General features: G+C 45.3%; 1 protein-coding gene across 1 annotated transcript in view; it reads right to left on the bottom strand.

Annotated features, from left to right (window-relative positions):
* ZBTB45 (zinc finger and BTB domain containing 45) overlaps positions 1-9248 on the bottom strand; it is a 500250-nt gene extending 491002 nt beyond the window's left edge. The window contains exons 1-2 of the mRNA XM_075279937.1: positions 9030-9248; positions 4997-6604 (exon numbers count right to left, since the gene is read on the bottom strand). Of these exons, the coding sequence (XP_075136038.1) occupies positions 4997-6587 (1591 nt within the window). The 5' untranslated portion in view covers positions 6588-6604; positions 9030-9248. The remainder of the gene's footprint in view (positions 1-4996; positions 6605-9029) is intronic.
* Positions 9249-22963: the final 13715 nt, after the last annotated feature.

The following is a 22963-nucleotide window of genomic DNA, read 5'->3' as shown; positions in this document are numbered from 1 at the left end:
TGCTATAGAATGGATAGGGCTGCAGCATTCACCATTCACTCTAGCAGCTTTCAGCACAGAGAAGCAGGGTCCGATTACTGGACCCCTGCAGATCAGATACTGATGACCTATCCTCTAGACCAGAACCTGACTCCATAGCCCTGCTACATTCACAAGTTGGGAATACCCCATCATGACGAAAACAGAAAGACTTCTTTTATTTCACGACTAAACAACTTTACTATAATTTTACTCTCGGTTTTGTTATTTCCATTTTGCCTATAGCCAAGTCTCCTGGGGAACATCTTACAAACATTGATGTTCTTTACAAACTTAAACATTTCTGCTGGCTGAAAGCGCCAATGGAAAGAATTTACTAGAAGTCTTTGGCATGTAGAACGGCGGGCGTCCACCTCCCTGTGCTCAGCCGATCAAACAGGATGTTTATCCATCTCTGAATTATTTATTCACGGCACGGGAAAAATATGCGCTCGCTGTATAAACCGTGTAGCGTCTGTTTAGAGGCTCCTATAAACCATTACATAACAGGCTCACTGAACTGAAAGAACGGCCCAAGCAACGTTTATCCCAGACCAAGCTGCACGTCACAAAGTCCTTTACGCCAAAATGTAAAAAAGACCAAAAAGAGCCAAACAATAGGAGTCCAGTCACTAACAAACTAAAAGTAAAGCTCTGCCCTAGAGGAACTTTACAGAAAGTTTAGGAAATAACCATCCCGTAACATAAGGTCATGATGGAAATGGCTCCAGTCCTGAGCAGGACAATAGTCTGTCATAAATGGCATCCTGTAGTCTAGAATAAGCGGGCTGTCTCCGAGAGATCTCCGCTGTCTATACTAGACTTAGTTATACAATCGTAACAGGGAACTACCATGCCCAGAAACCCCTCTATGAACTACTGCATAATAGCACTCTGAGGGGCCTCACACGGCCAAGTATGCAGGCCAGGGGTGTAGATTTTATATCTGAATGCAGTCGGATAATGCTCAGTGCCCGTGTCGCAGAGCAGAATCGGAACAAAGCATCAGAAGTCCATGGGATGGCACACTCAGTTGTGTGTATGGGGCATAAGTGTGACTCCCGACCTGCATAGTCAACCAAGATGCAACAAGCTGCAACTACTACAAGGGAGGTGTTTGCCAAGACAAGAGTTCCCTAAGCAAAAAACAGCTGTCTTGTGCGAGTGGCTTTATTCTGAAAGGGGATGTCTTCCTTTTAAAAGTGATGGCCTGCCCTTAAAACGGAGAGTCACCAGAACCTATTGAACTATAAGCACAGTCACATAGCCAGGGCTTCACATGAACAAAATGCTTTTCTGCTTTCTGATTGGTGCAATGAAGTGGTCGCCACTGTTCTCAATGCAACAGAGAACTGCATGACTATGACTGACATGTCCAGATACTAGAGCTAGGCAGGGATCAGCTCTTTGGTGTGATGACAGAAACGCTGACGCCATCACTGCATTAGACAGCTCAATAGGTATATCAGCAACGAGGCACTGACCAGGATGCAGAATAAAGTGTTTTATTCAAAAGATCCATCTACATAACTGTGCTTATAGTTCAATAGCGACTCCCTTTAAGACAGGCCATCAACTTTAGATTCTGATCACTAGCCACAATTTTAGAACGGATGGTTATCGGTACGGGAGCAGTGTCTCATAAACTTGAATGGACCAACATATAGCAACCAACTCCAACTACAGGCCTCAAGTTCAGCACTCCCACTGTTATCAGGCACCAGACTACACTAAACTTTAGGGTTAGAACCAGGGTTTTATCTCTTTACTTAACACAATGCTTGCACTGCTTATCACTAGTGTCTTGTGGCCCACAGGGTCAACTGCTCACAGATTACTACAGTGTGTATGGCTTAAATATCATACACCAAGAAAAGGACTCCTGCAAGGCAAGATAATGACCATCTGCAGAGAAAAGGCGCCCATCTGTGCTGAACAATGGTGTAGATGTCAAGTTCCTAATATTTCCAGACCCAAAAGCTCCTTTCAGAAACACAAAGGTCCCATAATCAAGTTACAGAGTTTATGGGAATTCTCGTTCTTGAAGAGGTGGTGTAGGATTAGAAAACATGGCTCAGTCCATACTTTCCTTCCACTATTCCAGGTCAGCTACACAAAAGTGAATGGGTTTCGGCCCCAGGACCAAACATAATCAGTGAAGTTTTGGGAAAAAGGCTGCATGGTTTCTAATAATCTGCACGGTCTTGGAAATATGTCCAGTATTCTCTCCATCAAGTCTTGGCAAACTCCTTTATACAGCACCTCTCAGCTCCCAAATCACCCCCTAGTAGTAATAATGTCGTGTAGTGGCTTGTCATAGGCTTCCAAATATACCTATTACTATTTGCAATCTCTCTGTCCATGCCTGCTGGAGCAACCATTCTAGTCATTAATCTCAGCCCCCAACTTAACATTGACAATCCCAGCTAAAACCAGAATCCAGCCTTTAAATATAGTGGATACACCAACTGATCCTTGGTAAGGCCGTGTGCAGTATCATCCAGCAAATTGGCTGCAGAATCCTTTGGAGTTGGCGGTCCTCATAAATCACAAAAAAGCTAGCGACTGAGTTCCTATGAAAGTAAATATGGAACAAACTATTCAATTAATTATACAATAATGTTAATAGATGGAAATTCTTTACGACTCCAGCTCCGCAACCCTGGAATTTACAGTGTCTGCAAATGACAATGGGATCTTTAAAGGCCCCTACACAATGCTACACAATTACTTTGGGGGCGATTTGGAAACAGGCAGACTTTTTGTAACAGTTGCAAAAAGCAGTCAATGATCTCCCCGGAAAAAGAGAAAGTCCCAGGACCGGTTTTACTTATAATGTATCCAAACTAAGCAAACTAATGTCCGGTGTAAGATACACTAACCCAACCTACCAGGAAATAACCGGTAAACAAGCCTAGGGCTATTCCACAATGAGGTTATGAGCACCAAACAATGACTTGTCCAATGTAAATTGTGAAAAATATTAATTAAAGGGGAAGTTTTACACTTAAAGGAGGCTTTTAAACAAATAGAAAAACACATCCAGTACTCATACACAGCGCCAAAATATTAAATGGTTATTGTATCTTTTAAAATTGATGAAAACTGTACATACTCAATGATCTTCCTCATCCTCCGTCTTTCATACCTGCCCACACTTTGCAATATAAACTGTATATTGGGAGACCTTTATGAATACCCAGAAGTCTATGTTTGCACCCTTCAAAAACAGCAGTAAAATGTAGAAAGAAGGACTATACAATTTAGCTACAATGAATACGATATAAAGAAATATTTTTTCAAGCAGTTGACTAAGTGGAATATAGTCTCTAAAGTGCTGAAATATACTGATCAGGGCAGTAATAATCTCTCACAGTCATGCTATATAAGACAACTATCCCTCTTCTATTTCAGTTCTAAACTGCAATTTAAGCCGTTTCCTAAATAAGAAAGTCTAAAAAGAAGAGAAAAACGATCCCGAAGGATAAACATAGAGAAGACACAATCACAGACACAAGTCAGCTGCCAAGAAAGCACGTCACCTCCCTGCCATACCATATACAATCTACTCCTGCCGAGAACCACAAGTGCCTATATACTAGACATATAAATTATGGAGCTGGTCGCAAAGAAATATTTATCAGCGAATACACTGCAGTACTTGCTTCTTCTACACCATCATTGATAACCATCAATCCAATTTCATATAATCATCACAAGGCATCTTGATGCCGAACACTGCTCCCGGTAGACAATATAACTAGTATAATACTGCTCCCAATAAACAATATAACTAGTATAATACTGCTCCTTATATATAACTAGTATAATACTGCTCCTTATATATAACTAGTATAATACTGCTCCTTATAGACAATATAACTAGTATAATACTGCTCCTTATATATAACTAGTATAATACTGCTCCTTATATATAACTAGTATAATACTGCTCCTTATAGACACTATAACTAGTATAATACTGCTCCCAATAAACAATATAACTAGTATAATACTGCTCCTTATATATAACTAGTATAATACTGCTCCTTATATATTACTAGTATAATACTGCTCCTTATATATAACTAGTATAATACTGCTCCTTATATATTACTAGTATAATACTGCTCCTTATATATTACTAGTATAATACTGCTCCTAGATACAAGATACAAATAAGCTTTATTAGCATTACCAAAGAATAAAACATTTGGTGTTGCCAAGACAATATAACTAGTATAATACTGCTCCCTATAGACAATATAACTAGTATAATACTTCTCCCAATAGACAATATAACTAGTATAATACTGCTCGCTATAGACAATATAACTAGTATAATATTGCTCCAGATAGACAATATAACTAGTATAATACTTCTCCCAATAGACAATATAGTATAATACTGCTCCTTATAGACAATATAACTAGTATAATACTGCTCGCTATAGACAATATAACTAGTATAATATTGCTCCAGCTAGACAATATAACTAGTATAATACTTCTCCCAATAGACAATATAGTATAATACTGCTCCTTATAGACAATATAACTAGTATAATACTGCACCCTATAGACAATATAACTAGTATAATACTGCACCCTATAGACAATATAACTAGTATAATACTGCTCCTTATAGACAATATAACTAGTATAATAGTGCTCCTTATAGACAATATAACTAGTATAATACTGCTCCTTATACACAATATAACTAGCATAATACTTCTCCCAATAGACAATATAGTATAATACTGCTCCTTATAGACAATATAACTAGTATAATACTGCACCCTATAGACAATATAACTAGTATAATACTGCTCCCTATAGGTAAGAATGTAACTAGTACAACATAGTCCCCCATGTACAAAAATATAGTATGACACCACCCCATGTACAATACAGCTAATAAAACACCGGCTCCTATTCCTACCAGAAATTGTTCTTTCAATTAGAAAACTCTTACCTGAATGAATGAACATATGTTTGGTGTAATTTTTCCTAGAACTGAAGGTTTTCTGGCAGTGACTGCACACATAGGAAGGCTCGGGGTTACGGGAAGGACCAGGACGTGGTGTCTGGTCATTCTGCAAGTTTCCAGAGACCAAATTAGAGTTCATTTGTACCACATTATTTGCACCATCTTGCTGGACACTGAAAAAGCCCTGCGTGACTCCTGCCTGATTCTGGTTAGGATGAGTCAGGTGGAACTGGAAGATACTGGATGAGCCGCCCGCCACCGCAGCCGAGACTGAATTCTTAAGGTCTCTGGGAAGGACTGAAGCCACAAATGGTAGTCCCCTGGATTCACCAACTCTTGCATTAAAAGGTGGACTTGACTTGAAGTCAGAACTAGCAACCACAGCCAAATTCCTCAAGCTGGAGCCATCCAAACTGCAGTCAGAGCGGAACTTGTCACTGTTGTCTATTGAATTCTCCCTGGTTCCTTCTGACAGGTTCTCCTCATTCTGCCAGGGAGGTATAAAGGATTCTGAAAACACATCCTGGTTGGAGAAGAAATCTTGCCCTTCAGTGGAAAATTCCATCTGCCCCGTGGAGTCTTTCCTTCCATTACCGGCATTTCGGACTTTGTCATCAGGGCTTCTGCTTTTATCGTTTTCACCACAGCTGGTGAAGCCTCCACTGCACTCGCTAAACACACCACCTCCCTTTTCGTCTTCATTCTCATCTTTGCCATTATTTTCTTCAGTGTCCTCTTCTTCATCCTCATCCTCATCTTTAATAATAACAGGGACTGAATCAGAGAGCTGGAGACGTACAGGCTGGCGCTGCTTGCGACTGTGGCAGCTCTGTGGAGCCTCTGCTTGCGGTAAGTAAGCAGTCGATATGCTTTCACCATCAGACACATGTTCGACCTCGGGCACCATCTCCCTTACCTCTGGAAGTTGCCTTTGCTGTGATGACAACATATCTCTTAATTTGTACCGGACTTCAGAAGCGCACAGTAGCTTTGGTGCTTCACTGACCGCTCCCATCTGGGAAATTATATCCAATTCATTTGATCGCAATGAAGATGGTAAAGAACAAGCTGAATCTCTCAGGCCAATAGCTGAGGGGCAGTCAGCCTCCTTGTTGGGCTGTTCTTGAATTTTGTTCATGGAAGATCTGCTTTGTGTTCCACAAGGCGCCATGGCTCCAGCAATAGACACTGGTTTGTTTGCTCTGCTCTGAGATATGATCTGTGTGCACTCATCAATGACTGTCTTAATCTGTAAAATACTGGCAGCTGTAAGGATCTGCAGTGCTTCCGACTGCGCAACAACCAGCGACCCGCTGTACATAAACTCCACCAGCTGCTGAACTACCTGGGTGGGAACAACAGGTGGAACTTCAATCTCTGAGTAGCCCAGGAGAAGCTTGTCGTGGAAGAACGGGCTCCCTGCAGCGAGTACACATCGGTGGGCCCGCAGCGTTGCATCATGTATGTGCACGGTGACATCGCAGAAATGACCTCCAAGACGCTGAGCATTCAGGGTCTCCAAGAGAGACTTACTGAAGTTCTGCAGGTGAATGTAGTGAACTGCATCGGCCATCATTCCGGGAGCGTAGTTGGCTATTTAGGGCAAAAATAAAAAATAAAAAATTAGTACAAACAAACCTAGGTAAAACAAAGTAAAAGTATGTACATATTGACAAGTGCAGACAAAGCTCCAAGTCCAACTAAACCATAACTTTGCCACTAGCATCATAGGCACAATACAAACATTAGCACTGTGTACACAACAATCACATTTATTTTACATGATCCCTCCTATGCTCCCATATCCCTCTCACTGCATCCCCTTTCAGATACAGAAGTGCTTCACCTCCACACTCTATTTAACAGTGTACTGTACATGCAACAGGTAATTCCCAGCTCCATTTCTCACATGCCATGAACAGGTCAGAAGTTATTCAGGGTGGGAAAATAGTCGTTTTCTATCATAAACAGTGACACATATCCATGGATTGTGTGTGGTACTGCAGCTCTACCCCATTCTCTTCAATGGACCTATGGACAGTTGTGTAGGTCATATTCGGAGATGTAGGTTCACTGGTGAAGAGCTGCATGTTACACCCACACTCCGTCACAGGACGTAAGCTAGAGAGGAAGATGGAGCAGAACAACGTATTATCCTAAACAACAATTCTATAATCTCAGGACAGAAACTAGCAATGATAAAAGAGAACCCAGAAAGCAGAGGCAGGAAGACTAACCAGTGATTAGAACGGCTCTGCCTATACCTAGCAGGCGCTGTATGGAGGAAATAACTGGGTGGGAGTGCCAGCTCACAGTGCTATATGTGTGTATATAAATCTACGCAGACATGTTTACACATACACACAGCCCCCTCCTTATATATACAGTGTGAGTAATGTATATTATACACACACTATGTATGTATAAACACAAACCTCTATCTATATATTAAACATGTGGGTGTGTGTAGTGAGACAATGAACAAAACATCACATCCCTGTGCGGCACAGCCAGAGACTGCAGCAATGCTAAGATCTCTAGCCCAGACATGTGCCTCGTACGTACTTCCTAAGAGGTCCTAAACTGTTACATTGTGACACCACTGTACACTTTCCTTAGTAGAAGGTCCCATCTATGTAGCACATGCGCAAATATAACAGAATATTGAACAAGCTGTTACTTTGAGGATTCAGTCAGGGATAGCTGAGCAATTGACGGCTGTCATATTGCCTCCTGCAGACATAGTAGGGGGGAATGTATCAACTAATTTGCAGCCGTTTTCAGGTATCATGGCTTGTTCCACCATATTCCCCATTCTATTCCACACTCGCCACTTTCTGTGAATGTGGGCAGACAGCGGAGCGAGAATTGCTTTGGATTATATAGGAAGTTTATGGCAGTTCATGATTGGTGTAGATTGTGCATGGGCGCTAGTCTGATTTATTAAGAGGCTGGAGCATTTGGATAATTCAGTCATGTCTTGCACCAGTCAGGGCATTTATCTTAACAAATTCCACCCAGAGACTTAAATTCTGCAGAGTTTACACAGCGTATACACTGGCAACCAGGGATCTCCTACTGAGCAGCTGGGGTAAAGTACGACAAAATTCACAACAGAACAGTTTAACGTGTTTAAATAAATATTATTGAAAAGAGGACAAAACCCTGTAGAGAGGAGAAGCAGAGAGTCTGGAGGTTATTAGATTCTATGAGGGAAGGAGGTCAGTGAAGCTGGCACTTTTATGGGGAGGGGATGAACCATGTACACAGGAGAACAATCGGAGGGCAGTTACCCTCTACAGGTGTAAAATGGAAGTAAACCTTGTGGGACCAATCACTGTACTGGTAAAGGGGGCGCTATGGCTGTCACTCTTAAGGCAAGGGTTACAGCAGGATTCTGTTTGCGGCAATGTACCAGTCACAACATAACATTCACTTTCATTAGCTATGAAGCACCACACAGCCACATGATCTGTCTCACAGCCAAAAGTCGCCACGTACCCCTAGCTTTTGGGGCTCAAGCGCACTGTCCGGTGGTGTACTCCGAAATGTGCCAATGCAGAACATAAGACTGTCCCTGACAATCACATGCAACCTCTTCAGTAAAGTCCAACCCCATTATCTGAACTATTTGTTCCCTCACCTGCTGTCTTAGAGTGTAGCCCTCACAAAGGGGGCGCTCTCTCAGCGGGTCACCAAGATACACTATTGCAGTCATTTTTGTATTATGTATGTGAACCCATTGGTTATGTGCAGAACCATGGAATTAAATAATAATAGTACTAGGTTATCTCCCACTACAGGAACAGGGGGGGGGGGGGGCTCTGGTTTAGGGCACCAGCAGTCTAAGGAGAGGGTGTGTTCTGGGGGTTTTTAGGGGTGCCATCACCCTAATAGTGAAGAGATCCCCATAATTCTATGGACTTTGCCCTCCTTCTGCTCCTCTCACCGCCTTACAACCAACCACTGTAGCGGGGCTCCTGACATAAACACATCGCTCCGTATACTTCACACTCACCAGCTCTCCCGGGGGCGCGCAGCCGCACGTTCTCGATCTTGGCGCTAGTCAGGATGTTCCTGCACGGAGCCCGGTGTCCTCCGAGATTTCGCTGCGAGGGGGAGGAGGACGGGGAGTTGCTCTCCGTGGCCGCCAGTCTCTGGTTTCTGCTCCGCGCTCGGTCTAAACAGCGGAACCTGCGGAAAGACAGCGACGGCAACAACAGCAGCAGCGGGGCCAGGAGGCTGTAAAGCGCATGCGCCGTCTGTCTCTCCAGCCAGACATAAAATAACTTTATTCGCACGAACAAAGCTGACAACCCTCTGTTCTATTATCTGTGCAGACACAGGGCAGTCTGAGAGGAGTGGTTTGAGGACACCAGCTCTGCTAGTCACTAGGCTATCATCCTGGGTGATCAAAGGCAGAATCTAGTCATAAATGTCATTATTTCACAATCTGGCCTTTCTTATTACTCAGTGTAATACATAAAGCACATAACCTGGAGAAAACATGGTTTCATATGTATGTAGACATTGTCCATCAAGATTGTTTCCTTATGCAGATTGCCTGTACAGCCCTGTCTGTGCCATCGGTCCATCTCTATCATGAGAGATCCCGACAGAGACAGACCCCACCCAAAATTGGTCCTGAGAAGAAAAAAATCTCTGAGGCTGGCTTCAAAATAAGACGATTAATTATTAATTATATTATACAATTATTAATTAGACGTAGAATTTGTTGCATATTTTTTCATAGGATTTCAATCACGGGCTTTTTAATGGATTAGAGGAATTTATTGCTTCTGAATGACCATGACTGTCAGCCATTGGAGTTGGGCAATTTATAAATGGAGAAGTCTGAGTCCGTGGTATTGTCCTGGGTGATGGTGGCAATAGGTGGCATGTATAAATCCCAAGTGTGCCTCTTTTGAAAGGACAGTTCCCATTTTAAAGGGATCCTATCATTCAAACATTTTTTTTCTCATTAACACGTCGGAATAGCCTTAAGAAAGGCTATTCTACACCTACCTTTCGTTGTCTTCCGTTCGCTTGAAATCCCGGTTTTTGTCGGTATGCAAATGAGTTCTCTCGCAGCACTGGGGGCGCTGCCTCCATCTTCTTCAGGAAAGGGTCTCCTTCGCATCTTCTTCCGGCTCAGGCTTCAGACTTCTAGGCCTAGGGCAAAGCTGACTGCGCATGCCCGCCGGCCACAAGAAAATGGCCGCTTACACAGTATTGTAAGCGGCCATTTTCTCGTGGCTGGCGGGCATGTGCAGTCGGCTTTGCCCTAGGCCCGAGGCCTAGAAATCTGAAGTCTGCGCCGGAAGAAGACGTGTGAAGAGGACATTGCTGAAGAAGATGGAGGCGGCGCTGGAGAGAGTTCTCTCGCAGCATTGGGGATGCCCCCAGTGCTGCGAGAGAACTCATTTGCATACCGACAAAAAACAGAATTTCAAGCGAACTGCAGCAAGGAGAACACAACGAAAGGTAGGAGAAGTATAGCCTTTCTTAAGGCTATTCTGACGTGTTAGGGAGAAAAAAAAATGTGTTTGAATGATACGATCCTTTTAACTATATAGTTCCAGAAACTATCTACTGTATGTGGTCCCAAACTGTATCTTTAGATCTCAACTTATAAGCTAAGACCTATATATTGTCTATATTCAGATATTCGTGCTAATATTTTAATAGAAAACTATACATATAGATTAAAAATTTCCCCCACACTTTCACAACGGCACTGCCTGGAGGCTACCCCCATCCCACAGGGACAAAAAACAATAGGATCCCCTGAATGCTATTCTTTACATGGAAATCAAAGGAGGTTCTGGAGATTTAGTGGGGGGTCCTAATGGACTTCCCCCCCTACCTCTTTATGTGTCGGATTGTGTCTCCATATTTACTTTGAATTGTTATTGTGTTGCTGTTGTTTTGTCGATTGTTTGATTTTATGTTAAGAAAAATTTGTTAATAAAAATTATCTGATTTAAAAAAAAAAAATGGTCCCTAAAAACTACATGCTTCAGTTGTCTCCTCAAGCTTCCTGCTGATGCTTGATAGGGTTCCTTTAAAGGGAATCTGTCATTGGCTAGATCGTTTTACATAGCCCTTAGAAAGGCTATTCTAGGCAGGCATCTTCGAATCTTCAATCTGTCTGTTTGGGACAAATAGCAGTCTTCTCTGTACAAGAAAGTGAAAGTGCATTAGCTGTAATTAAAAAAAAATGCTATTCTGGTGGCAAGTAGCATAGAAGCTGCCGGGAGGGGTCATGTGGAGACCTCCCCATCAGATAGTTGCTACAATGGATACCAGCTACCTGCCTTCTTTAGAGGAGCTTTGGCTGTGGTAACAGGGTACGTCCTCGCAGAACGAGAGGGACCGTCCGGACGTATATAGTCTATGAGTGGTCTTGAACTGGTTTTAAAGTCTTCCTAATTGTTTACAAAAACAAAAAACTTGAGAGTCTTCAGTAGTTGATACCTTTTTTAATGGCTAACTAATAATGATGACAGATACAACATTTCGAAGCTCTGGGCTTCTTCTTCAGGTATATCTAAAAACTATTTCTGAATAGCATATTTATGTACAAAAGGACACTCAGGAACAGAATTCTAGGAGGGAGGGTGGAAGAAGGTTATTGATTATTGGTACATACAAATAAACAATTCATCAGTTTGCAATGTTCTTATCAGTTCAGAGAGTGTCTTTTATGGCTGTCTCAGTTCAGTGATTTCTGTAGGATGCCATGAACCCATGTGTCAGATTCATCCCTTTCTGCAATGTTTGAAGCAGGGTCATAAACTTGTACTCATAAATCCCTCTCTCTTTTCTTGATTTAAAATTCCCTCTTAAAACCAAAATTTTCATGTCATTGGTGATATTATGATCTTCATTGCAGAAATGTTTTGACATGGGAAGGTCCATGGGAAGGTCAATGCAGTCTGTAACGCTAAGAACCTCACAGATCCATCATAAGTCAATTGGATCAGTTTAGATTTATTGAGAATGAATCAATTTCACAATTGATAAGCCATATTGGTCATGGTCCCATTATAGGTATATGATTGAAGATATATCCACAGGTTATTCCATAAATGTCATATTCGGGTTCTAACTATCTCTGGAATGGGGTATGTGAACCTCGTCCTGCAGGTATTGTTAACAGAGAGCATGTCATACATGTATGCATGGTTCACTTGGTTCTCATCTATGGAAGTTCATAGAACAGCTAAGAATTAGAGATGAGCGAGTACTATTCGAAATGGCCATTTCGAATAGCACACACCCATAGGAATGAATGGAAGACTTTGCTGGTGGTCGGCCGCTTAACCCCCTGTGTGCCGGCTACGTCCATTCATTCCTATGGGTGTGTGCTATTTGAAACTGGAGTACTCGCTCAACTCTTCTAAGAAGGCTTACTTTCCTCAATTAGAAAGTCATAGAGAGTGTTGCAAATGTGCAGCCAAGACAGGGGGTTCCTGAGCTAAGACCAACATTTATGACATATAATGTGGATTTCCCATACATGTTTGAGAAAACACCTATCTTGGAAGTATGGCCAGTATGACTGTCCCATCGAATACAGTAGACTCAATGATCAATTACAGTATATCCTGCTGTTTTTATGGCAAGAAAAGAACTGCAAATGCCTGAGATTGGAAAACCACTCAAGAACAGAAGTCACGATGTGTGAGCAAACGCAGTATAAATGTTTCTAACTTTCCATACAGTATTAGGTAAAAGTTTTAGGCAGGTGTGGAAAAACGTTGCAAAGTAAGAATGCTTTCAAAAATAAGTATTCATTTTATTAACTGACACAAATAAACTATTAAGTGAATGATCAAAAAAGATATCTAATATCACATCAATATTTGGTGTTTGGAGGGGAAGTTCTGGAAGTGATATGGCCACCACAGAATCCTGATCATCCAGTCTTGCAGCCTACATCCACAGAAGATCTGTAGTAGGTTCTTCAGATGTTTGGAACAATCTCCATGCAGTGTTCCCTTAAAGGGGTTGTCTAAACTAATTTACTTAAGTAGGTTGTAGTCGTTCATTCACCTTGCATTGTGTTAATTGGCCAACATAAACTACTAACATTTCTATTTTTGGAAGCAATCTTAGTTTGCTGCATTTTTTCCACATCTGCTGAAAACTTTTTCATAGCACTGTATATGCTGTAAAGAGTGTATGCACCACCAGTATGCCTTCCTGCCATATGTTACTTTTATAAATCCCAAAATGTCTCCTGGGACAGTCATCTATAAAGGGTATGTAGAGGTAAGCGCAATGTAATTCAGGGTATGTGAGCTGACTGCAGACTAATTATATAAGGATCGTGTCATCTGTATTTGCTTTATATAGGAGCAGCCTATTTCATGGTGTTCACGCTCCCATAATCCTGAAAGCCTATAGATATACATAGATAATCAGATATAAAAGGAAAGTACGTAACCATTTTTCCATTCACCACATTGTTTGCACTAAAGTCTGGATCATCAGCCATATATATATAATACAGAACCGCTTTTCCGTAGGTGGTTTGTACAGGATAATGGAACAATGATAAACTTACCTGTTACAAGAGATTCTCAAAGTGTTTTCCACCAGTGCCTTCTGCAGCATTACATGTTTACATGTACATGCCTCTTGGGATAACTTTTACATCAATTCTCTCAGCCTTATCATAACTTTCTCCTAGATGCCTACACCAATGATGGTGCCCAGACACATTGGCAATGGCCATAGATTCACCTCCGCACCAAACCATGTTTATTGCTTTTTGCAGTCCTTTATTTCTTTGAATGAACCAGTAGATACATAGGCCTTTATTACAATTCTTTGTGCAATTGTATACAACATGTTGGTCACGCTCATGCACAACACATAGGTTACCACTTAGTGAGCGGGGGAGAACACAATGGGCCTCATTCATTTCTTAAACTGCTCTGCTAAAATAAAAGCTGAGCTCTGATTTGCTGAGCAACAAAGATGGATTTACTGTAATCAATATCCTGTACATACCACACGGGGCTCTGTTTCTGTGGCCCACACTGTATATTGTAGAATATTGTATACTTCTCTACAAATAAAAGCTTTATATTGTGTCGCACAGGCAGTATGCGACCTCCAGGCTACATCCTTATTAGGGCTCATTTTTCTGGTAGTTAATTGAAATCTTTCTTCTGTGTTTTAGTTGCTTGTAGTTTGCATTCCGTCCATAGTTACCAGCTGTCCTCAATTTGCCTGTCGCAAATTTCTCTGAACCAAACTTGGGTATGTCCAAGTGAGGAATGGGGTATCACTTACAAAACTCCACCAAAAAGAGGGCGGTATGGGTCACAGTGTAGAAGCTTCTGTTACTGTGTATTAGCTTTCCCTATATAGATTCCTGTTCAACTTTAGGTGGCTATATACAGCTGCACATATAGAGCATTCTAATCTGCTGAGAGGACATTAGCTAAATATTCTATTACAGGGGTCGTACTCATATCCACGTTTCATGGGTATAAGGCAAAGCCCTTTTATTCAGTTTTACAATTAATGATACTGGGCCAGAAAAGCCGCATAGTGGAGGAGCTACTGCCCTGTATTCTGCAGCAAGTATCTCGCTCAGAAGCGTAGCTAGGGGTCAACACAGGGGGGGTGAACATGACCAAATGGGCTGCCAACTTAGGTATACCAATATTATCACTATACGGTGATCGTATAGTGGTAGATGGCGGCTGTACACAGGGTCTACAGATGATGTAGGTGAATACAATACAGTAACATTTAGTCACTTACAGGTGACGTCTCTGACAAATCGTTCCCATTTCCATTCCAATTCTCTTCGATCTGGATGCTGTGTCGTCTTCTTGACCTATACTCTATGCACAGGGTCCACGCAAACAACGCAAACGACGCCTTGCTTGGTGTAAGGAGCGTAAACATTGGATGATTGAACAGTGGAAAAACGTTGTGTAGAGTGACGAATCACGGTACACAATGTGGCGATCCGATGGCAGGGTGTGGGTATGGCGAATGCCCGGTGAACGTCATCTGCCAGCGTGTGTAGTGCCAACAGTAAAATTCGGAGGCAGTGGTGTTATGTAGAGATGAGCGAACACTAAAATGTTCGAGGTTCGAAATTCGATTCGAACAGCCGCTCAATGTTCGTGTGTTCGAACGGGTTTCGAACCCCATTATAGTCTATGGGGAACAGATACTCGTTAAGGGGGAAACCCAAATCCGTGTCTGGAGGGTCACCAAGTCCACTATGACACCCCAGGAAATGATGCCAACACCTCTGGAATGACACTGGGACAGCAGGGGAAGCATGTCTGGGGGCATCTAACACACCAAAGACCCTCTATTACCCCAACATCACAGCCTAACAACTACACACTTTACACACTCAATACCACCTCTCTGACAGTAGGAAAACACCTTGAAACATGTGTATTTGGCACTTGCAGTGAGGAGAGCTTGTCACCAGCAGTGAATTTGGCCCTTGTAGTAAGTTGAGGTTGGCACCAACATTTGTTTTGAAAATCAGGGTGGATTGAGCCTCTAACCAGCAGAGTTTGGGCAAATTCATGGTGGAGGGAGCCTCTAAAAACCCCAGTTTGGACCAATTCATGGTGGAGGGAGCCTCTAACCAGCCCAGTTTGGGCAAATTCATGGTGGAGGGAGCCTCTAAAAAACCCAGTTTGGACCAATTCATGGTGGAGGGAGCCTCTAACCAGCCCAGTTTGGGCAAATTCATGGTGGAGGGAGCCTCTAACCAGCCCAGTTTGGACCAATTAATGGTGGAGGGAGCCTCTAACCACCCCAGTTTGGACCAATTCATGGTGGAGGGAGCCTCTAAACAGCCCAGTTTGGGCAAATTCATGGTGGAGGGAGCCTCTAAAAAACCCAGTTTGGACCAATTCATGGTGGAGGGAGCCTCTAACCAGCCCAGTTTGGACCAATTAATGGTGGAGGGAGCCTCTAAACAGCCAAGTTTGGACCAATTCATGGTGGAGGGAGCCTCTAAAAACCCCAGTTTGGACCAATTCATGGTGGAGGGAGCCTCTAACCAGCCCAGTTTGGGCAAATTCATGGTGGAGGGAGCCTCTAAACAGCCCAGTTTGGGCAAATTCATGGTGGAGGGAGCCTCTAACCAGCCCAGTTTGGACCAATTAATGGTGGAGGGAGCCTCTAACCAGCCCAGTTTGGACCAATTAATGGTGGAGGGAGCCTCTAACCACCCCAGTTTGGACCAATTCATGGTGGAGGGAGCCTCTAACCAGCCCAGTTTGGACCAATTCATGGTGGAGGGAGCCTCTAAAAAACCCAGTTTGGACCAATTCATGGTGGAGGGAGCCTCTAAACAGCCCAGTTTGGGCAAATTCATGGTGGAGGGAGCCTCTAAAAACCCCAGTTTGGACCAATTCATGGTGGAGGGAGCCTCTAACCAGCCCAGTTTGGGCAAATTCATGGTGGAGGGAGCCTCTAAAAAACCCAGTTTGGACCAATTCATGGTGGAGGGAGCCTCTAACCAGCCCAGTTTGGGCAAATTCATGGTGGAGGGAGCCTCTAACCAGCCCAGTTTGGACCAATTAATGGTGGAGGGAGCCTCTAACCAGCCCAGTTTGGACCAATTAATGGTGGAGGGAGCCTCCAACCACCCCAGTTTGGACCAATTCATGGTGGAGGGAGCCTCTAAACAGCCCAGTTTGGGCAAATTCATGGTGGAGGGAGCCTCTAAAAAACCCAGTTTGGACCAATTCATGGTGGAGGGAGCCTCTAACCAGCCCAGTTTGGACCAATTAATGGTGGAGGGAGCCTCTAAACAGCCAAGTTTGGACCAATTCATGGTGGAGGGAGCCTCTAAAAACCCCAGTTTGGACCAATTCATGGTGGAGGGAGCCTCTAACCAGCCCAGTTTGGGCAAATTCATGGTGGAGGGAGCCTCTAAACAGCCCAGTTTGGGCAAATTCATGGTGGAGGGAGCCTCTAACCAGCCCAGTTTGGACCAATTAATGGTGGAGGGAGCCTCTAACCAGCCCAGTTTGGACCAATTAATGGTGGAGGGAGCCTCTAACCAGCCCAGTTTGGACCAATTAATGGTGGAGGGAGCCTCTAACCACCCCAGTTTGGACCAATTCATGGTGGAGGGAGCCTCTAACCAGCCCAGTTTGGACCAATTCATGGTGGAGGGAGCCTCTAAAAAACCCAGTTTGGACCAATTCATGGTGGAGGGAGCCTCTAAACAGCCCAGTTTGGGCAAATTCATGGTGGAGGGAGCCTCTAAAAAACCCAGTTTGGACCAATTCATGGTGGAGGGAGCCTCTAACCAGCCCAGTTTGGACCAATTAATGGTGGAGGGAGCCTCTAAACAGCCAAGTTTGGACCAATTCATGGTGGAGGGAGCCTCTAAAAACCCCAGTTTGGACCAATTCATGGTGGAGGGAGCCTCTAACCAGCCCAGTTTGGACCAATTAATGGTGGAGGGAGCCTCTAACCAGCCCAGTTTGGACCAATTAATGGTGGAGGGAGCCTCTAACCACCCCAGTTTGGACCAATTCATGGTGGAGGGAGCCTCTAAACAGCCCAGTTTGGGCAAATTCATGGTGGAGGGAGCCTCTAAAAAACCCAGTTTGGACCAATTCATGGTGGAGGGAGCCTCTAACCAGCCCAGTTTGGACCAATTAATGGTGGAGGGAGCCTCTAAACAGCCAAGTTTGGACCAATTCATGGTGGAGGGAGCCTCTAAAAACCCCAGTTTGGACCAATTCATGGTGGAGGGAGCCTCTAACCAGCCCAGTTTGGACCAATTAATGGTGGAGGGAGCCTCTAACCAGCCCAGTTTGGACCAATTAATGGTGAAGGGAGCCTCTAACCACCCCAGTTTGGACCAATTCATGGTGGAGGGAGCCTCTAAACAGCCCAGTTTGGGCAAATTCATGGTGGATGGAGCCTCTAAAAAACCCAGTTTGGACCAATTCATGGTGGAGGGAGCCTCTAACCAGCCCAGTTTGGACCAATTAATGGTGGAGGGAGCCTCTAAACAGCCAAGTTTGGACCAATTCATGGTGGAGGGAGCCTCTAAAAACCCCAGTTTGGACCAATTCATGGTGGAGGGAGCCTCTAACCAGCCCAGTTTGGGCAAATTCATGGTGGAGGGAGCCTCTAAACAGCCCAGTTTGGGCAAATTCATGGTGGAGGGAGCCTCTAACCAGCCCAGTTTGGACCAATTAATGGTGGAGGGAGCCTCTAACCAGCCCAGTTTGGGCAAATTCATGGTGGAGGGAGCCTCTAACCACCCCAGTTTGGACCAATTCATGGTGGAGGGAGCCTCTAACCAGCCCAGTTTGGACCAATTCATGGTGGAGGGAGCCTCTAAAAAACCCAGTTTGGACCAATTCATGGTGGAGGGAGCCTCTAAACAGCCCAGTTTGGGCAAATTCATGGTGGAGGGAGCCTCTAAAAAACCCAGTTTGGACCAATTCATGGTGGAGGGAGCCTCTAACCAGCCCAGTTTGGACCAATTAATGGTGGAGGGAGCCTCTAAACAGCCAAGTTTGGACCAATTCATGGTGGAGGGAGCCTCTAAAAACCCCAGTTTGGACCAATTCATGGTGGAGGGAGCCTCTAACCAGCCCAATTTGGACCAATTAATGGTGGAGGGAGCCTCTAACCAGCCCAGTTTGGACCAATTAATGGTGGAGGGAGCCTCTAACCACCCCAGTTTGGACCAATTCATGGTGGAGGGAGCCTCTAAACAGCCAAGTTTGGACCAATTCATGGTGAAGGGAGCCTCTAAAAACCCGTTTGGACCAATTCATGGTGGAGGGAGCCTCTAACCAGCCCAGTTTGGGCAAATTCATGGTGGAGGGAGCCTCTAAACAGCCCAGTTTGGGCAAATTCATGGTGGAGGGAGCCTCTAACCAGCCCAGTTTGGACCAATTAATGGTGGAGGGAGCCTCTAACCAGCCCAGTTTGGACCAATTAATGGTGGAGGGAGCCTCTAACCACCCCAGTTTGGACCAATTCATGGTGGAGGGAGCCTCTAAACAGCCAAGTTTGGACCAATTCATGGTGGAGGGAGCCTCTAAAAACCCCAGTTTGGACCAATTCATGGTGGAGGGAGCCTCTAACCAGCCCAGTTTGGACCAATTAATGGTGGAGGGAGCCTCTAAACAGCCAAGTTTTGGGAAATTCATGGTGGAGGGAGCCTCTAACCAGCCCAGTTTGGACCAATTCATGGTGGAGGGAGCCTCTAAACAGCCCAGTTTGGGCAAATTCATGGTGGAGGGAGCCTCTAAAAAACCCAGTTTGGACCAATTCATGGTGGAGGGAGCCTCTAACCAGCCCAGTTTGGACCAATTAATGGTGGAGGGAGCCTCTAACCAGCCCAGTTTGGACCAATTAATGGTGGAGGGAGCCTCTAACCACCCCAGTTTGGACCAATTCATGGTGGAGGGAGCCTCTAAACAGCCAAGTTTGGACCAATTCATGGTGGAGGGAGCCTCTAAAAACCCCAGTTTGGACCAATTCATGGTGGAGGGAGCCTCTAACCAGCCCAGTTTGGGCAAATTCATGGTGGAGGGAGCCTCTAAACAGCCCAGTTTGGGCAAATTCATGGTGGAGGGAGCCTCTAAAAAACCCAGTTTGGACCAATTCATGGTGGAGGGAGCCTCTAAACAGCCAAGTTTGGACCAATTCATGGTGAAGGGAGCCTCTAAAAACCCGTTTGGACCAATTCATGGTGGAGGGAGCCTCTAACCAGCCCAGTTTGGGCAAATTCATGGTGGAGGGAGCCTCTAAACAGCCCAGTTTGGGCAAATTCATGGTGGAGGGAGCCTCTAACCAGCCCAGTTTGGACCAATTAATGGTGGAGGGAGCCTCTAACCAGCCCAGTTTGGACCAATTAATGGTGGAGGGAGCCTCTAACCACCCCAGTTTGGACCAATTCATGGTGGAGGGAGCCTCTAAACAGCCAAGTTTGGACCAATTCATGGTGGAGGGAGCCTCTAAAAACCCCAGTTTGGACCAATTCATGGTGGAGGGAGCCTCTAACCAGCCCAGTTTGGACCAATTAATGGTGGAGGGAGCCTCTAAACAGCCAAGTTTTGGGAAATTCATGGTGGAGGGAGCCTCTAACCAGCCCAGTTTGGACCAATTCATGGTGGAGGGAGCCTCTAAACAGCCCAGTTTGGGCAAATTCATGGTGGAGGGAGCCTCTAAAAAACCCAGTTTGGACCAATTCATGGTGGAGGGAGCCTCTAACCAGCCCAGTTTGGACCAATTAATGGTGGAGGGAGCCTCTAACCAGCCCAGTTTGGACCAATTAATGGTGGAGGGAGCCTCTAACCACCCCAGTTTGGACCAATTCATGGTGGAGGGAGCCTCTAAACAGCCAAGTTTGGACCAATTCATGGTGGAGGGAGCCTCTAAAAACCCCAGTTTGGACCAATTCATGGTGGAGGGAGCCTCTAACCAGCCCAGTTTGGGCAAATTCATGGTGGAGGGAGCCTCTAAACAGCCCAGTTTGGGCAAATTCATGGTGGAGGGAGCCTCTAAAAAACCCAGTTTGGACCAATTCATGGTGGAGGGAGCCTCTAACCAGCCCAGTTTGGACCAATTAATGGTGGAGGGAGCCTCTAAACAGCCAAGTTTGGACCAATTCATGGTGGAGGGAGCCTCTAAAAACCCCAGTTTGGACCAATTCATGGTGGAGGGAGCCTCTAACCAGCCCAGTTTGGGCAAATTCATGGTGGAGGGAGCCTCTAAACAGCCCAGTTTGGGCAAATTCATGGTGGAGGGAGCCTCTAACCAGCCCAGTTTGGACCAATTAATGGTGGAGGGAGCCTCTAACCAGCCCAGTTTGGACCAATTAATGGTGGAGGGAGCCTCTAACCAGCCCAGTTTGGACCAATTAATGGTGGAGGGAGCCTCTAACCACCCCAGTTTGGATCAATTCATGGTGGAGGGAGCCTCTAACCAGCCCAGTTTGGACCAATTCATGGTGGAGGGAGCCTCTAAAAAACCCAGTTTGGACCAATTCATGGTGGAGGGAGCCTCTAAACAGCCCAGTTTGGGCAAATTCATGGTGGAGGGAGCCTCTAAACAGCCCAGTTTGGGCAAATTCATGGTGGAGGGAGCCTCTAACCAGCCCAGTTTGGACCAATTAATGGTGGAGGGAGCCTCTAACCAGCCCAGTTTGGACCAATTCATGGTGGAGGGAGCCTCTAAACAGCCCAGTTTTGGCAAATTCATGGTGGAAGGAGCCTCTAACCAGCAGAGTTGTGGGAAAGCAGGGTGGAGGGAGCCTCTAACCAGCAGAGTTGGTGGAAATCAGGGTGGAGGGAGCCTCTAACCAGCAGAGTTGGGGGAAATCATGTTGGAGGGAGCCTAGTATTAGCAGAATTGTGCAACGCTTATGGTGGATGAGTATGAGGATGCGGAGGAATTGGAGAGGTTGAGTACAGACATGGAGTTTCATGTTGGGGTGCTTTACACAGGTGGGCACAAAAATGAAGGCTCTATCCAGTGGTGGTTCATTTTTATCAAAGTGAGCCGGTCGGCACTCTCAGCTGACAGACGGGTGCGCTTGTCAGTGATGATGCCACCGGCTGCACTGAACACCCTCTCAGATAGGACGCTGGCGGCAGGACAGGACAGCACCTCCAAGGCATATAGGGCAAGTTCAAGCCACAGGTCCAACTTCGACACCCAATACGTGTAGGGCGCAGAGGGGTCGGAGAGGACAGGGCTGTGGTCGGAAAGGTATTCCCGCAACATGCGCCTATACTTCTCACGCCTGGTGACACTAGGACCCTCCGTGGCGGCACTTTGGCGAGGGGGTGCCATCAAGGTGTCCCAGACCTTAGACAGTGTGCCCCTCGTTTGTGTGGACCGGTGAGAACTTGGTTGCCTACTGGAGGAACTGCCCTCCCTGCCGCCAACGTCACATGCTGGAAACATCTCCATCATATTCTGCACCAATTGCCTGTGGCAAGCATTGATGCGATTGGCCCTCCCCTCTACCGGAATAAAAGACGAGATGTTGTTTTTATACCGGGGGTCAAGGATAGCAAAGATCCAGTACTGGTTGTCCTCCATGATTTTGACAATACGCTTGTCGGTTGTAAAGCACCCCAACATGAACTCAGCCATGTCTGCCACAGTGTTAGTTGGCATGACTCCTCTGGCCCCACCGGAAAGTTCAATCTCCATTTCCTCCTCATCCTCCATGTCTACCCATCCGCGCTGCAACAATGGGACGATTCGAAGTTGCCCGGAAGCCTCCTGTATCACCATCACATCATCGGACAACTCTTCTTCCTCCTCCTCCTCCTCCTCCTCCTCCATTAAACGCAGTGAAGCGGACAGATGTGTGGACCTACTCTCCAGCTGTGACGGATCGGATGCTATCCCTAACTCCTCTGTGTGATCTGAGTTATCCCTGATGTCAATCAGGGATTCTCTCAGAACACACAAGAGCGGGATTGTAAGGCTCACCATCGCATCCTCAGAGCTCACCCTCCTTGTGGACTCCTCAAAGACCCGTAGGATGTCACAAAGGTCTCTCATCCATGGCCACTCATGGATGTGAAACTGAGGCAGCTGACTTTGTGGCACCCTAGGGTTTTGTAGCTGGTATTCCATCAAAGGTCTCTGCTGCTCAACCACTCTATTCAACATCTGAAACGTTGAGTTCCAGCGTGTGGGGACGTCGCACAAAAGCCGGTGTTGTGGCACATGCAGGCGTTGCTGGAGAGATTTTAAGCTAGCAGCGGCTACTGTCGACTTGCGAAAGTGGGCGCACATGCGCCGCACTTTCACCAGTAGCTCTGGAACATTGGGGTAGCTCTTTAGGAAACGTTGCACCACTAGGTTGAAGACGTGGGCCAGGCATGGAACATGTTGGAGTCCGGCAAGCTCCAGAGCTGCTACCAGGTTCCGGCCGTTATCACAAACGACCAT

Source organism: Leptodactylus fuscus, chromosome 6, assembly GCF_031893055.1.
Source record: "Leptodactylus fuscus isolate aLepFus1 chromosome 6, aLepFus1.hap2, whole genome shotgun sequence".
Taxonomy (NCBI): Eukaryota; Metazoa; Chordata; class Amphibia; order Anura; family Leptodactylidae; genus Leptodactylus; species Leptodactylus fuscus.
This window is presented reverse-complemented; position numbering and strand designations above follow the sequence as displayed.